The 17583-nt window shown below is 41.9% G+C and overlaps 1 protein-coding gene across 1 annotated transcript in view; it reads left to right on the forward strand.

Annotated features, from left to right (window-relative positions):
- Positions 1–1465: 1465 nt before the first annotated feature.
- Positions 1466–17583, forward strand: part of LOC118376266 (protein Jade-1-like) — a 72880-nt gene continuing 56762 nt past the window's right edge. The window contains exons 1-5 of the mRNA XM_052501126.1: positions 1466–1748; positions 3211–3291; positions 9368–9432; positions 12074–12231; positions 16663–16760. Of these exons, the coding sequence (XP_052357086.1) occupies positions 1676–1748; positions 3211–3291; positions 9368–9432; positions 12074–12231; positions 16663–16760 (475 nt within the window). The 5' untranslated portion in view covers positions 1466–1675. The remainder of the gene's footprint in view (positions 1749–3210; positions 3292–9367; positions 9433–12073; positions 12232–16662; positions 16761–17583) is intronic.

Here is a 17583-nt window from a genome sequence, read left to right on the forward strand (position 1 = left end):
ACGGCTTGATTTTGAACTCAGCATTCACTTCCGCTATCTTTTTCCTGAACCAGAACCGTAGTTCTGCCAAGTGCGCCCCTATAGGAATTCACAGGGTTAACCAATCAAACTCAGATCAGACATCAATAGAGTACACAGATCGTATTATCAACATTTAGATAAATTAATAGAATATGACTTACTGGTACACATTATGATTCTGTATAATTTCGTTATTATTAATGCATTTTAAATAATATCACACTACTAGCCTCATGCCATGAACATGCATAGCCATCTCGAAACAACTCCGATAATGTTTTTTTCTCAAAGTTGCCGTGTGGCGTGCCCTACTTATATCAATACACTCGTAACAACTTAAGCATGATGAAACTTATATTCGAACAAATAAACCTTATGTAGCAAATAAGCCATTCATTTTTTGTTGTTGACCAAATTCTACACTCTCATTGACCTCAGTGCTTGTTGGATGAAATAATGCCACCTTCTGGAGGGATACATATTTTTTTAACCGAGTTGGGCCTCTCTCTTCATTTTCCTCTCTGATGTGAGTAGATGTCCGCCCGTTGTTTTTAAGGTTATCTTGGATGCAGTCTCATTATACCGTAGTGGTTCCCATGTGTCTTGAAAGCACCATTAGGACGGAGAGACAAGTATCTTGTTAGTATAGTACAAATCGTATATAGATGTAGGCCATTGGCTGCCTTCATCACAAGGGGTACGTACAGGAGTTCTGATTGGTTCCAAGTTTAGCAGTTTGCAAATATGCCTGGGCAGTGTTGAAATATTTTTTTACTGACAAACTGCAAGAATTGAGTGTGAAACACATTTTTACAGTAATCAAGAATATTTAATTGTCAGATACAAAAACTCAGCTCCTCCCTCGGCGTAGATCGATCAAATCACTGTTTTCGGCGTTGGCCCACCACTGAAAAGTGCAGTATAATGCCACACTACACAACTGAGAACTCAGATTGGGGACTTCAGTGCGTTAAAAACAACTGGAAACTCGAAAAAAACGAGCCCCGACTGTGAAAAGACCGAGTTCCCAGTAGTCTTTATAGCACCATAATTCCCTTGATTTGTATTGTTTTATACATTTTTTGTCGTTACAATGCTGCGCCACTGCTGGGGTCGTCACTAGTTACCACAGCAACAAAGTCTTAAACCCCGCGTATTTAAAATAAAAAAAATGTATCTTAAGTATTTTGAGATTTTAAAGCTAACCTTAAATGAACACTGAAAAACACTTTTTCGTTATGAGGGATTTTTCTGATATACATTGTGGCTGTGGTAACTAGTGACAGCCCAGTAGCTGATGACTGGTCATTTTTCAACAATCAAGACCCACAACTCAAAACCCATTGGATGAGAAAGAGAGAAGTCCCTCCGCCCTGACCTTCTGCTCCAATGGGTTTTGAGAAGGAGACGAGGGGAATGTGATTGAGAAAAGGCCAAGGTACAGGTTTGCGGTCCAAAAATAAATCGACCTATGGTTATTCGGTTGAAGGTTGTAAACGAGGAGCATTGGCGATTGTGAACCTTTTTTTTTCCCCCAGGCGGTTTTAGGTCACCATTTCGATTAATCACGCAAAAACGCGTTTGCCCAATGAAAGTACCCCATCTTGCGACAGCAGGCAGTAGTTGAGCATACGCCACTGTTTGTGTTTGAGGAATGCGGGGTGAGTGGTACTCGCTGCTACACGAGCTGTATTTATACACCACCGCATCGGCCAGACGTGCTGTAGGTAATTGTCCCATTTTTTTTTTTTAATTTAAAAAAATAAATAAAAAAAATCTTCCTCTGGTTTTAACACGGGAATTTTTAATGTAAAACTATGTTTTTCAGCCCATGTGAACGAGTGTTTGGCAGGTCGGGTTGCGCTGCCATATTCCCAACCCGTTAGCACACAGTCTCTACGTCATTTAAAATGGCGCCAATATTAAAGTTCCGCGAGCCATCGAATCTGGCATAATGTTTCAATATAAACACTCATTATATCCACACTCTGTAACGCGTCCACATGCAGAGTGGAGGCACAATACTGGGGTCAAAGCGATACTATTACATTTCGGCTATACATTCGTTGAGTGGGAACTTTTAGCATTAGCTCGGCTAGCTAACGTTACGTGGCTTAAAGCGGATAGCTACTAGATAGCTTAGCTAGTTAACTAACTACAGTGTTTTACTAGTTAGGGGGGTGCTGCGGCGACAAGCAGCCTCTGCCAAGTTGGCACGTCAGGGCATGCTATCTTTCAGTGACAAACATGTTTTCTTATTTACTTGTTCGTATAGCTACTCAAACTAGCTGCGAATGCTTGTTTGTTTTGACACGTTGTCGCAGGTTGTGCTTGGTCACAACATGAGGTAATAGATTCGTAAAGTGTTGTCTAATATGAGTCTGTTCCTGCCTAACTATTTGTTTGAACATTGAGGTGGTTTTATTATAGCTAAAACACATTCTAACCTGACACGGTTTTTACCCGGGGCGCGTTCATATGCGTTCACGACAACTGGGAACTCGCAAAATACGAGGTCAAAATCATGCCGTCTCTTCAGGTCGGGAAGTCGGAGCTCTAGAAAGAGGCCCGAGTTGGATGACAGCTCCAAAAACTACATCCCATTCGGAGTTTTTTTCCCCGAGTTCCCAGTTGTTTGGAACGTGGCTTTGATCATCATGGGTTCAGCATTTTTATTTATTAAAAAAAAATTCTAAATACAGATCAACAATTTACATTCTTACATACATCATACATTAACGAAAAAATACTGAAAAAATAAATACAAAATAAACAACTCTAGTGCAATTGTTGATTGTTCAGACACAGCCGTGAGGTCATTGTGATGTAGTTAAGTGTTTTTTGCTTGATATATTGTATGGGAATAAACACTGTCAGTAGCACAGGTGTGTTTCGCTTGTTCCTAGTTAGGAGGCTTGAAACAAATGCATGAAGAGTGACTAGTACTTCTGTGTGATGTTTTTGTGGGGGCGGTGACCATTTTATAACTGACCAGTAAGATTAATATTTTGTTTCTTCATAATTGCAAACAAATAATTTACCATTATATATCAACTCTGTCCAATAACATTATTGATCATCAGTTAGGCTGATGACAGCCATGTTTAGTGTCTGGTGACAGAGTTCTGTACATGGAGGCAAAGGAATCTGTCTGTACTGGGCAGTTGGTTATGAATCTCCTCTTTTCAGATTACACCTTGACCTCGCCAAGACTGACCATGAAGAGAAGTCGGCATCCAAGCAGCAGTGAAGAAGACTCTGATAATGGAAGTAAGCATTCTCTCTAGTCTAGACTAATACTGCGTTCAAAACAACTGGAAACTCTGGAAAAATATGAGGTCAAATCATGACGCCATTGATTTTCAGGTCGTCTCTAGAAAAAGGCCAGAGTTGGAATACCGAGTTGGGTGACCGTTGAAATCGATTTTTCCCAGTTGGAGCAAATTTTTTTTTCCCTTCAGAGTTCCCAGTTGTTTTGAACGCACTGAAGTCGGAAGTCAGAGATTTTCCCGAGTTCCCAGTTGATTTGAACATGGCATAACACTAACCCCATACCCCAGACTAACCTCTGTACCCGACTAACCCTAGGGCTTGACATTAGGGTTAGGGCCACTTGTCCAAAAATACAACTTGTATAATGCAAGGAACCCCTTTTATGAAATGCATTGCTGTATTATCTTTCCCCATAGAGAATCTGACAGTAGGCTACTCTCTGCCCATCAGCTTCTTTGCATATTCAAGCCTGTTTCAAGGTACCCTTGGTAGCCTAAGATATTGCTACATTGCAATATCAAAAAAAGTTAAATAGCAATGAGGATGATGCAACGGATCAGACCGCTTCTCTTAAAATGTTGATCAAGTTGTATTTCTTCATATTATAAGCTGTAGGCTACGTGCAAATGTTCCGAAACACAATTAAATCTAAATCAAATGTATTTATGTAGCCCTTCGTACATCAGCTGATATCTCAAAGTGCTGTAATTAGCGGGAAACTGCATGCACAAGTGGTTTCAAATGACAGAGATGCAAATATATGTTAGAAATGAAGAGGGGGATCTAAAGATGCATCAACTAGCATGGATTATTAATATGGATGGGATTGTGTGTTTGGCTGCTGGACAATAACATAATGTTGTTTTGATAACCAATAGAGCATGGTTTCATGGCATATGAAGTGTTTATAAAATAATTCCCTCAACATTCCTAAGATTGTATTTTTAAAAGGCTACTTTGAAACAAGGTAAGACATGCTTCATAAAATGACAATTTCAGATTTTAAACAATTACATTTATGGTTAAATAGTTTCAAAATGCTGACTGCATCCGCTCGGATTCAAGATGGCTGATGGGCAGGGCTCAACTGGCACTGTCCTTCACTCTGGTCTTCTGACCAGTTGATCTGAACCGTGCCTCGAGTATAGCAACAAAATCAAGCCTTTATACGTTAATATTAGTTCTTTCATCATATTTGTCAAACATGACTGTGTGCTGCTATAGCCCCTTGCTTTATTTACTGTCATGGAGTTCGCTAAATATTTTCATGAAGAAACTGATAAAACACACAGATGCAAAATCAAGGTGACTTACCAAGATGAGGACGAAGAGCAAGAAAGGGAGTGTGGTGATGTTGTGTCCACAACTAAAGAATCACTGTGAAATCTGAAAAGACGTGTATCCTGAAAGCATGATGGTGTACTAAGTAGGTGCACATGCTAAAAGAAAGGATTGAGGTGGGTAGCTAGCTAAGTGTGTTATTGTAGCAATGTATTTCTGAACCAAAAAATCTGATCTCTTAAGTTGTTTGATTTCATTCTATTAGGGGCGGCAGCGAAGCCTAGTGGTTAGAGTGTAGAGGCGGCAGGGTAGCCTAGTGGTTAGAGCGTTGGACTAGTAACCGGAAGTTTGCGAGTTCAAACCCCCGAGCTGACAAGGTACAAATCTGTCGTTCTGCCCCTGAACAGGCAGTTAACCCACTGTTCCCAGGCCGTCATTGAAAATAAGAATATGTTCTTAACTGACTTGCCTGGTTAAATAAAGGTAAAATAAATAAATAAATTAGCCTATTGTATAGATGTCATTGATTTGTGTCCCAATAGGCCAGACATATTACCTCTTTCAAGGAAGTTTCCATTTTTATCTGGTTATTTAGCATAAAAACCCTTTAGGCCTAACTAATTAAAAAATATATATATATTTTTAAATCGGCATCCCTGCCCAGACTGGCAAGAATGTCCCGAAGGGTGTTTAGCATCCCCATCGTATGAGCCTGAAGCCACAGACTCTGGCCAAACTCGTATTTCAAAAAATTAATTCAAAGGCACTTTTCATTTGTATTTCATTTCTAAGTAAGTCACAGCCTATATGTTGGAATTTATAGACTATGATGATTCAATAGAACAAAATGTTTAAATGCGGAGCCAGCCTAGTTTGTCACTCGCAAATGCTTTACTTATTTGTAGGCTATAGCTTTGAAATAACTGAAATAATAGGCTATTAATCTAGCCTAAATAATTAACTTCCTGTCTGGCTCCTGACCTATTCAGTGTTTTTACGACATGTTGCCTATTTGAAATGAGTGCTTTTTACAGTCGCCTTTTCATGTAGCTTATGAAAATACTTTTCGTTTAAATCATATGGTTTTGTTTCAATGCATAACAACCAAATGATAGGTCCAGGAAGTCACAACAATAGATGGGTGGGTGTTGGTTAAATGGTAGGTCCAGGAAGTCACAACAATGGGTGGGTGTTGGTTAAATGGTAGGTCCAGGAAGTCACAACAATAGATGGGTGTTGGTTAAATGGTAGGTCCAGGAAGTCACAACAATAGATGGGTGTTGGTTAAATGGTAGGTCCAGGAAGTCACAACAATAGATGGGAGTTGGTTAAATGGTAGGTCCAGGAAGTCACAACAATAGATGGGTGTTGGTTAAATGGTAGGTCCAGGAAGTCACAACAATAGATGGGTGTTGGTTAAATGGTAGGTCCAGGAAGTCACAACAATAGATGGGTGTTGGTTAAATGGTAGGTCCAGGAAGTTACAACAATAGATGGGGTGTTGGTTAAATGGTAGGTCCAGGAAGTCACAACAATAGATGGGTGTTGGTTAAATGGTAGGTCCAGGAAGTCACAACAATAGATGGGTGGGTGTTGGTTAAATGGTAGGTCCAGGAAGTCACAACAATGGGTGGGTGTTGGTTAAATGGTAGGTCCAGGAAGTCACAACAATAGATGGGTGTTGGTTAAATGGTAGGTCCAGGAAGTCACAACAATAGATGGGTGTTGGTTAAATGGTAGGTCCAGGAAGTCACAACAATAGATGGGTGTTGGTTAAATGGTAGGTCCAGGAAGTCACAACACACAAATCACAATGATATGGGTCGCTAGGCATCGCAATGATATGGGTCGCTAGGCATCACATATGGAATTATTTAGCTTATTAGAATATCATTCCAATGTTGGTTGTGTGTGCCGGGAGTTTGTGGCATTGTCTGTAGGCCATGGCTAGGTGCTATGGTATTCTAGAGAATATGGTCGTATCTTCCTGGCCTGAACCGAATGCACACTACAAAATGTGCAACATAGGATTGTTTTGAGTGGGTGTTTGCTTGTTTGCAGACTTTTTGTACAGCTTTGACAGTGCTACTGATAGTAGTGGTGGCGCTTGGCTTGCATGTGCAAATTCAGAATACACGGCATTCTATGATAGAACTGTGTGATGAAACGTGTCAAATTAAAAACGTATTTAACTCGTCAAATAGTGTTATATCACGTTACAATATACTGGTTACATTATACTGTCTCCACGTTACAATATACTGTCTCCACGTTACAATATACTGTCTCCAGCTCACGTTACAATATACTGTCTCCACGTTACAATATACTGTCTCCACGTTACAATATACTGTCTCCACGTTACATTATACTGTCTCCACGTTACAATATACTGTCTCCAGCTCACGTTACAATATACTGTCTCCAGCTCACGTTACAATATACTGTCTCCACGTTACAATATACTGTCTCCAGCTCACGTTACAATATACTGTCTCCACGTTACAATATACTGTCTCCAGCTCACGTTACAATTTACTGTCTCCAGCTCACGTTACAATATACTGTCTCCACGTTACAATATACTGTCTCCAGCTCACGTTACAATATACTGTCTCCACGTTACAATATACTGCCTCCACATTACATTATACTGTCTCCAGCTCACGTTACATTATACTGTCTCCACGTTACAATATACTGTCTCCACGTTACAATATACTGTCTCCACGTTACAATATACTGTCTCCAGCTCACGTTACAATATACTGTCTCCAGCTCACGTTACATTATACTGCCTCCACATTACATTATACTGTCTCCACATTACATTATACTGCCTCCACATTACATTACATTATACTGCCTCCACATTACATTATACTGCCTCTCCATTACATTATACTGCCTCTACATTACATTATACTGCCTCCACATTACATTATACTGCCTCCACATTACATTATACTGCCTCCACATTACATTATACTGCCTCTCCATTACATTATACTGCCTCTACATTACATTATACTGTCTCCACATTACATTATACTGCCTCCACATTACATTACATTATACTGCCTCCACATTACATTATACTGCCTCTCCATTACATCATACTGCCTCCACATTACATTATACTGTCTCCACATTACATTATACTGTCTCCACATTACATTATACTGCCTCCACATTACATTATATTGTCTCCACATTACATTATACTGCCTCTACATTACATTATACTGCCTCTACATTACATTACATTATACTGTCTCCACATTACATTATACTGCCTCTACATTACATTATACTGCCTCAACATTATATTATACTGCCTCTACATTATATTATACTGCCTCCACATTACATTACATTGTACTGCCTCCACATTACATTATACTGCCTCCACATTACATTATACTGCCTCTACATTACATTATACTGCCTCTACATTACATTATACTGCCTCCACGTTACATTATACTGCCTCCACGTTACATTATACTGCCTCCACGTTACATTATACTGCCTCCACATTACATTATACTGCCTCCACATTACATTATACTGCCTCCACATTACATTATACTGCCTCTACATTACATTATACTGCCTCTACATTACATTATACTGCCTCTACATTACATTATACTGCCTCCACGTTACATTATACTGCCTCCACATTACATTATACTGCCTCTACATTACATTATACTGCCTCTACATTACATTATACTGCCTCATTACACGTTACATTATACTGCCTCCACATTACATTATACTGCCTCTACATTACATTATACTGCCTCTACATTACATTATACTGCCTCCACATTACATTATACTGCCTCTACATTACATTATACTGCCTCTACATTACATTATACTGCCTCCACGTTACATTGTACTGTCTCCAGCTCACATTGTATTATAGGCTAACTATACCCTATGCAGCTGAATGGCAATAGGGTGGCACACTTTACCAGTTGAGATTGAGAAATTAAAATAGCTTATTTTTAAATCGTGGCCACAAGTTAACACGCAGTTGCATTTAGAATTGTTATTTGTTACGCTGGGCTGACCAATGACTGGCCTTACAAAAACAGGTTTCACTCCAGTCGTCTACAGACTTTGAGGAGATTCTCTGGTGCTGTCTGACAGGTGGTAGACTATTCCTCTCTAACTAGTGTGTGTGTGTGTGTGTGTGTGTGTGTGTGTGTGTGTGTGTGTGTGTGTGAGATTTAATAAAATGCATGACGACTAATGAAAATACACGTGCCAATTTAATTCCACAAAATGATGCACATTTTTACTTTTAAACATGACCGGTCAAATGTTTTTCAGGTTTACATCCCTACTTCATAAATATTCATAGTTGATATATTCCCCTGTTGTATCTGTTTCCTAGATGCATTAAGATATTATAATGCTGTTTGTTTGTTGTATGTAGTGCAGACAACTGACAACTTCTATTCCACATTTTAGCAATATCACAGCATGTAATATTGGGTTACATGAGTTTGTGGCCCATCCTCCTTCCTGCCAGGCATATTCTGCACTTTTTCAGTTAAAGGGGTGTGTCACAATATTGATCAATTTCATCTCTTTTACAGTAAAACACTTTTACACAACCATCAAATGGGAGACATTAGGGATGTGAAAAAACATAGTTGTGTTTTGTTCTACCTCGGGTAGGCGTATCTCTAATGTAGGGCCTTGCCACTGGCCTACAAGTAAGGAAATGTCAGATAATTGAGATGTCTGATGTCTTTTCTCTGTCATCTTTAAGGTAACTCCACTTCCTGGTCCCAACATTCTCAACCCAGGAGAGCCAATTGGAAGAAGCCCTCAGAAGTAAGTCACCTAACCCCCTCACCCAGCTTCTGTCTGCTTGTTGCTGTGTGCTGATGAATGTCGTCTGTCCCAGTTATTTAATGATCTGTTTGTCCCTATTTTAGGCTCAAAACGACAGTCATCTTGTACAATATGTTAGGGAGATGAAGCAGGTTGCCATTTCTGAGTTTCACCTGTTACATCATTTTACATTATGGCGCTTGTTCCCCAAAAACAGTTGAGACAGTCAATTGTTTGTTTGTACAACGGGCCAATGCGGGAGACGGTGAGTCTATAGTGTCCATCGTAGGGTAGGCGATATACCAATTCTGTAGAAAGAGAGGGATCCAATTCTGAAATAGTGTTTAATACACACATGTTGACAATAAATGTGGCTAAATTCACAGTTGATAAAATGATGAACGCGTTAAATGATGTGACGTGCAGCCGTATTCAGGTCCTGGTTGGTCAACAAGCCACGTCAAATAGTAATATATCTTTTTTGACACGCAAAGACCCAAACTCCTTTTCATAGACATCCTGATTGAGAATGAAACGACTGAACAACGAAACAGCACAGCAAGTAAGTGAAATAAATAGTTTTTGATTATGTTTTACTGGTAATGTGGACATACGTAAATGCCAACAAAATAACTTTTGGGTCAGTGTGTGTTTAACCTTTATTTAACTAGGCAAGTCAGTTGAGAACAAATTCTTATTTACAATGACGGCCTACCCCAACCAAACCCAGACGACGCTGGGCCAATTGTGCTCCGCCCTATGGGACTCTCAATCACGGCTGGATGTGATACAGCCTGGATTTGAACCAGGGACTGTAGTGACGCCTCTTGCATTAAGATGCAGTGCCTTGGACCACTGTGTCCATGTGTTTGTGTTATCTATTTAACCCATTGTGTAAATGGCTGCTCCATTTTAAATCAGTGTTTTTGGCTAGGAAAATAACGGATATCGGTATCATCCAAAAATGGCATATCGGTGCATCACTATAGTTTTTCCACTGTTCCAAATGGTCAGAAATAATATTGTAATCTGACAGCACCTGTTTGGCACACACAATACTCTCACAGCCCTGCTCCTTCACCCTCCTTTGTCTGGATCTCCTCCTTATAGCAGCCTTGTAGAACCACCATGGAGCTGGAGGCTTGCTCCTTCACCCTCCTTTGTCTGGATCTCCTCCTTATAGCAGCCTTGTAGAACCACCATGGAGCTGGAGGCCTGCTCCTTCACCCTCCTTTGCCTGGATCTCCTCCTTATAGCAGCCTTGTAGAACCACCATGGAGCTGGAGGCCTGCTCCTTCACCCTCCTTTGTCTGGATCTCCTCCTTATAGCAGCCTTGTAGAACCACCATGGAGCTGGAGGCCTGCTCCTTCACCCTCCTTTGTCTGGATCTCCTCCTTTTAGCAGCCTTGTAGAACCACCATGGAGCTGGAGGCCTGCTCCTTCACCCTCCTTTGCCTGGATCTCCTCCTTATAGCAGCCTTGTAGAACCACCATGGAGCTGGAGGCCTGCTCCTTCACCCTCCTTTGTCTGGATCTCCTCCTTATAGCAGCCTTGTAGAACCACCATGGAGCTGGAGGCCTGCTCCTTCACCCTCCTTTGTCTGGATCTCCAGTAGTTTCCACAACTAAGTCAAATGTCTTCCACACATCTGACTTTCTCTTTCCCTCCTGAGCAACCAGTAAACATTTGCCTGTTGAGTCCATTTTGCTGTTACGGTGTTCAGAGTTGGTTATAACCAATGGATTGATTTGATTATGATAGGCAATTGATCACGTGCATGTGACACATACATGTTTCACATGGAGAGAGCAAAGGGTTGAGGGAATAGGGAATGTTATTCCTAAACAAATGAGGGATTTCGGTAACAACTTTTCAATCAGAAATGGCTGTGATTATATTGCAGCTTCAGCAACAAGCCTGAGAGGGCGAGCGCGATAAACTCTGATGTTCTGTGGTGGTCGCCGCGGCAGGGAGGAGACTGACAGCAGGTGCTAGTTACAGTCAGTCTTTCTTTTTTTAACACAGCGCAGCATGTCTGAGCCCGGCCCTACACAATCAAATCAATCTCGTACTCATTCTAGAGTAATTTGTGTGTGTTAATTATTTAATCAAACAGTGCGCTTAAAGAATCAGACAAGCTCAGTGCGTACAGTTTATTAAAACACAGGGTGTGTCAATATATGAAGAAATACTTGTTTAAAAATGCTTCAATCATTTGGTCGAAAGAACATGACTCGAGTGATCTGTCTGTGTCTCTGTCCCAGTTAGTGAGTGATCTGTCTGTCTCTATGTCCCAGTTAGTGAGTGATCTCTCTGTGTCTCTATGTCCCAGTTTGTGAGTGATCTGTTTGTGTCTCTATGTCCCAGTTAGTGAGTGAGTGATCTGTTTGTGTCTCTATGTCCCATTTAGTGAGTGATCTGTTTGTGTCTCTGTCCCAGTTAGTGAGTGATCTGTTTGTGTCTCTATGTCCCAGTTAGTGAGTGATCTGTTTGTGTCTCTATGTCCCAGTTAGTGAGTGATCTGTTTGTGTCTCTATGTCCCAGTTAGTGAGTGATCTGTCTATGTCCCATTTAGTGAGTGATCTGTCTGTGTCCCAGGTATTAAGTGAGTGTCTGGTCTGTGTCCCTGTGTCGTGCAGGTGTTCAGGACAGACTTCATCACGGCCATGAAGCTCCATGACACGTACCAACTGAACCCTGAGGATTACTACGTCCTGGCCGACCCCTGGAGACAGGAGTGGGAGAAGGGAGTCCAGGTCCCTGTCAGCCCTCACACCATCCCTCAGCCTGTAGCCCGGTAGGACATGTAGCCTGTAGGACATGTAGCCCTCACACTATCCCCCAGCTTGTAGCCCGGTAGGACATATAGCCTGTAGGACATGTAGCCCTCACACCATCCCTCAGCCTGTAGCCCGGTAGGACATGTAGCCTGTAGGACATGTAGCCCTCAGACCATCCCCCAGCCTGTAGCCCGGTAGGACATGTAGCCCAGTAGGACATGTAGCCCTCACACCATCCCCCAGCCTGTAGCCCGGTAGGACATATAGCCGGTAGCCCAGTAGGACATGTAGCCTAAACACCATATTACATGCTGTGATATTGCTAAAATGTGGAATAGAAGTTGTCAGTTGTCTGCACTACATACAACAAACAAACAGCATTATAATATCTTAATGCATCTAGGAAACATAGACCTGGAAACAGATACAACAGGGGAATATATCAACTATGAATATTTATAATGAATATAAGCTTTACTTTGTGTTAGCTGATTAATAGACGACTTTCCAAGTCAAATGTTCTCTCATTCAGTGGTTTATGGGCCTGTCTGACAAGAATACACACAGTAAACATGTTTTTTCTATGCTGTGGCTATTGTAATCGTCACTAAGGAAAACAAGTGGGCTCAGACTTCAAAATGACATTTTGGGGTCCAAGGTTCCTTAAAGAGTTTTGTATCTTTAGCTACTACTCTTGCAATTTAGTCAGGGGGCCACCACAGGTTTATCTTTGGGGTCCAAAATCCAATATGGCTGCCATACTACCATTTGATGGAGGACAAATCTCATGTAAATATGATTTTTGTAGATGAGGCATTCTTTTCTGAGTTGTGGTGTAAATCCATTTTATTCTGTATCCATTATGGCCAACATAAACACCTTCACCTTGTCGTGGAAATTTCCTCTATTTACCAAATAATGGGAGCAAACCACACACACAAGTCAGAGTTAGTTATCAAAGTCCATCTTTAATTATATGAGCTCTATCACAACCCTGTGACTCTCAGGTAATTCAGTGTCTCTCAGTGAATTCTCTGAGAGCCCCCTCTGCATTGCAACTGAGATCCTTTAATAGCAAAGAACACACATAGTCAGATAGCATAGACATAATATATCGTTCAGCTTTGTCTCCTTACTCAAACCCCAGAACCATAAACCAATCCTCCATATCAACAGGCATATATCAAATTGTCATTTAGATACAACCAATCCTGGACAAACTCACGGAGAGGAGAATGATTGCTATAGGTTAAGATAGGGACAACATTAGAGGGAGCATAGAATGATTCCAGACACTGCCATCCTCCTCTCCCCGATGGGAAAAGTAGGGAGTGACTCCTCACAGACACAGTGGAGCAAAAGATATGTTTACACATGATGACACTTTGACCTCTCCCCTCTCTGCGGCCCAAACAACTTAGTCTTGACATAGAACAGATAACTGCAACCTCGCCACAGTATTATACAAAAATAACATTCTGATGAGAAGTAACTTATAAACATATGATGAATATAAAACATCTTAATCTATGTTACCAACCAATTCTGATTATTTCCACAACAACCTGCAGATAAATTGCCCTGGTTTATTTAGTCTTGTTTTATTGTGTTTTAAGGGGTTTCCTAAGGCTCTTGGTATAACTAGACTATGAGTGGCACTGCCATGCCTCTGTTTTGTTTGAATAGCTGAGGACAATTAGCTTGTCAGTGTTTTTTTTACAACACAAGCACATAGTAGTGTAACCAGGTTCCTGTATTACTACAGTCAGCTACTCTCGTCGTGGATATGTACAGCTCTAACATTTCCCTCTTTTACCCACTGAAACTATGTGGACAAGGTTGATTCCAAGTCTTTGAGGTTACAGGACATGAGCGTGTCCAAACAGGAAGAGGAGAAATAGTAGCCAGTAGTGGTTGTAGTTCTGGGACCTGACCAGGTTACACAGCTAACAGTAGTGGTTGTAGTTCTGGGACCTGACCAGGTTACACAGCTAACAGTAGTGGTTGTAGTTCTGGGGCCTGACCAGGTTACACAGCTAACAGTAGTGGTTGGGGCCTGACCAGGTTACACCGCTAACAGTAGTGGTTGTAGTTCTGGGACCTGACCAGGTTACACAGCTAACAGTAGTGGTTGTAGTTCTGGGACCTGACCAGGTTACACAGCTAACAGTAGTGGTTGTAGTTCTGGGACCTGACCAGGTTACACAGCTAACAGTCGTGGTTGTAGTTCTGGGACCTGACCAGGTTACACAGCTAACAGTAGTGGTTGTAGTTCTGGGACCTGACCAGGTTACACAGCTAACAGTAGTGGTTGTAGTTCTGGGACCTGACCAGGTTACACAGCTAACAGTAGTGGTTGTAGTTCTGGGACCTGACCAGGTTACACAGCTAACAGTAGTGGTTGTAGTTCTGGGACCTGACCAGGTTACACAGCTAACAGTAGTGGTTGTAGTTCTGGGACCTGACCAGGTTACACAGCTAACAGTAGTGGTTGTAGTTCTGGGACCTGACCAGGTTACACAGCTAACAGTAGTGGTTGTAGTTCTGGGACCTGACCAGGTTACACAGCTAACAGTAGTGGTTGTAGTTCTGGGGCCTGACCAGGTTACACAGCTAACAGTAGTGGTTGTAGTTCTGGGACCTGACCAGGTTACACAGCTAACAGTAGTGGTTGGGACCTGACCAGGTTACACAGCTAACAGTAGTGGTTGGGGCCTGACCAGGTTACACAGCTAACAGTAGTGGTTGGGGCCTGACCAGGTTACACAGCTAACAGTAGTGGTTGGGGCCTGACCAGGTTACACAGCTAACAGTAGTGGTTGGGGCCTGACCAGGTTACACAGCTAACAGTAGTGGTTGGGGCCTGACCAGGTTACACAGCTAACAGTAGTGGTTGTAGTTCTGGGGCCTGACCAAATCAAAGTTTATTTGTCACGTGTGCCGAATACAACAGGTGGACCTTACAGTGAAATGCTTACAAGCAGGGCAATTTAACCAATAGGTAAGTAAGGCAGACCTGGCTCTCAAGAGAAGACAGGCTAAGGCTATGCTCACTGATTCTGTACATAGTCAAAGCTTTCCTTAAGTTTGGGTCAGTCACAGTGGTCAGGTATTCTAGTTCTAATTTTTTTTGTTAATTCTTTCCAATGTGTCAAGTAATTATCTTTTTGTTTTCTCATGATTTAGTTGGGTCTAATTGTGTTGCTGTCCTGGGGCTCTGTGGGGTGTGTTTGTGAACAGAGCCCCAGGACCAGTTTGCTTAGGGGACTCTTCTCCAGGTTCATCTCTCTGTAGTTGATGGCTTTGTTATGGAAGGTTTGGGCATCGCTTCCTTTTAGGTGGTTGTAGAATTTAACAGCTCTTTTCTGGATTTTGACAATTAGTGGGTATCGGCCTAATTCTGCTCTGCATCATTTGGTGTTTTATGTTGTACACAGAGGATATTTTTGCAGAATTCTGCATGCAGTCTCAATTTGATGTTTGTCCCATTTTGTGAAGTCTTGGTTGGTGAGCGGACCCCAGACCTCACAACCATGAAGGGCAGTGTGTTTTATAACTGATTCAAGTATTTTTAGCCTGATCCTAATATGTCGAATTTTATGTTCCTTTTGATGGCAGAGAGGCCCTTCTTCCCTTGTCTCTCAGTTCGTTCACAGCTTTGTGGAAGTTACCTGTGGCACTGATGTTTAGGCCGAGGTATGTATAGTTTTTTTTGTATACTCTAGGGCAACGGTGTCTAGATGGACTTTGTATTTGTGGTCCTGGTCTTACTGAGATTTACTGTCAGGGCCCAGGTCTGACAGAATCTGTACAGAAGATCTAGGTGCTGCTGTAGGCCCTCCTTCCCCGGGACCACCAGATCATCAGCAAACATGTAGACATGACTGTCAGATTCTAGTAGGGTGAGGCTGGGTGCTGCAGAATGTGCCTACCAATTCATTGATATATAAAGTCAGCTAACCGTCTTTGACCCTCTTTCAAAGATGATTCTAAAAACCAAATCTCTGATCTTCATTGTAAAGGTTGAAACACTGTTTCTAATCTTGTTCAGTCATAAACAATTCTGAACATCTCTGGTCTCTAGTCATATCTGATCATCTCTGGTCTCTAGTCATATCTGATCATCTCTGTTCTCTAGTCATATCAAAATAAACCATCTCTGCTCTCTGCGTCATAGGTCTAGGCATCTGCAAGGAGGTAACTCAGATATCAATCTAGCTCTGTAGGTGAGATGCCTTAGACAGCTTCAGGGAGGGGACGGACAGCTGATGTCCTCGCAGTGGCAGACCACGTGTAACAACACCTGCACAGGATTGCTACATCAGAACATCGCACCTCGGGACAGGTACAGGATGGCAACTGCCCGGTTACACCAGGAACGCACAATCCCTCCATCAGTGCTCAGACTGTCCCTAGGCTGAGGGGACTGAGGGCTTGTTGTACGGCAGGACCTCACTAGACCATTGGAGGGTGTGGGCTGGCCTGGCTGGGAACTCAGGTCCCTTGGTGGAAGAGTGGGGTAACATCCAGCAGTTCACTCTGATGGGTCCAGGAGATGCACCCCTCATCAGCTGGTTGTACAGATACTGACTGTTACTTTGATTTTGACCCCCCTCCTTGTTCAGGGACACATTACTCCATTTATTTTAGTCACATGTCTTTGTGGTTCAGTTTATGTCTGTATGTTGAATCTTGTTCTGGTCATACATTTACACATTGTTAGCTGAAAATCGAGTTGACAATGAGGGACATTTCTTTTTTGCTGTTTATGTATAACTATCTCTGTTCTCTAGTCATATCTAACCATCTCTGTCTAGTCATATCTAACCACTGTCTCTAGTTGTGGTTCAGCTCAGTTGTAGCATGGCGCTTGTAACAGGGTAGTGTTGTGGACCACCCTGTGAATGTATGCACACATGACTGTAAGTCGCTTTGGATAAAAGCGTCTGCTAAATGGCATATATTATTATTATATTATTATCTAACCATCTCTGCTCTCTAGTCATATCTAACCATCTCTGTTCTCTAGTCATATCTCTGGTCTCTAGTCATATCTGATCATCTCTGGTCTCTAGTCATATCTGATCATCTCTGTTCTCTAGTCATATCTGATCATCTCTGTTCTCTAGTCATATCTAACCATCTCTGTTCTCTCGTCATATCTAACTCTGTAATCATATCTCTGCTCTGTAGGGGAGTGGTTCAGCGGGGATGTAGTGATGTTCTCTAAGAAGTGTGTTGTGGTTCAGGGGCGCTGTGTACGTGGACATCCAGACCCTGTGTTGTGGGACGTTCAGCGCTCAACGACACTGACTGTGTTGTGGTTCAACCAGCAGCTGATGGGTCAGTAGATTTACCCCCTCATCTAC

Source organism: Oncorhynchus keta, unplaced genomic scaffold (assembly GCF_023373465.1).
Source record: "Oncorhynchus keta strain PuntledgeMale-10-30-2019 unplaced genomic scaffold, Oket_V2 Un_contig_1254_pilon_pilon, whole genome shotgun sequence".
NCBI classification, from domain to species: Eukaryota; Metazoa; Chordata; class Actinopteri; order Salmoniformes; family Salmonidae; genus Oncorhynchus; species Oncorhynchus keta.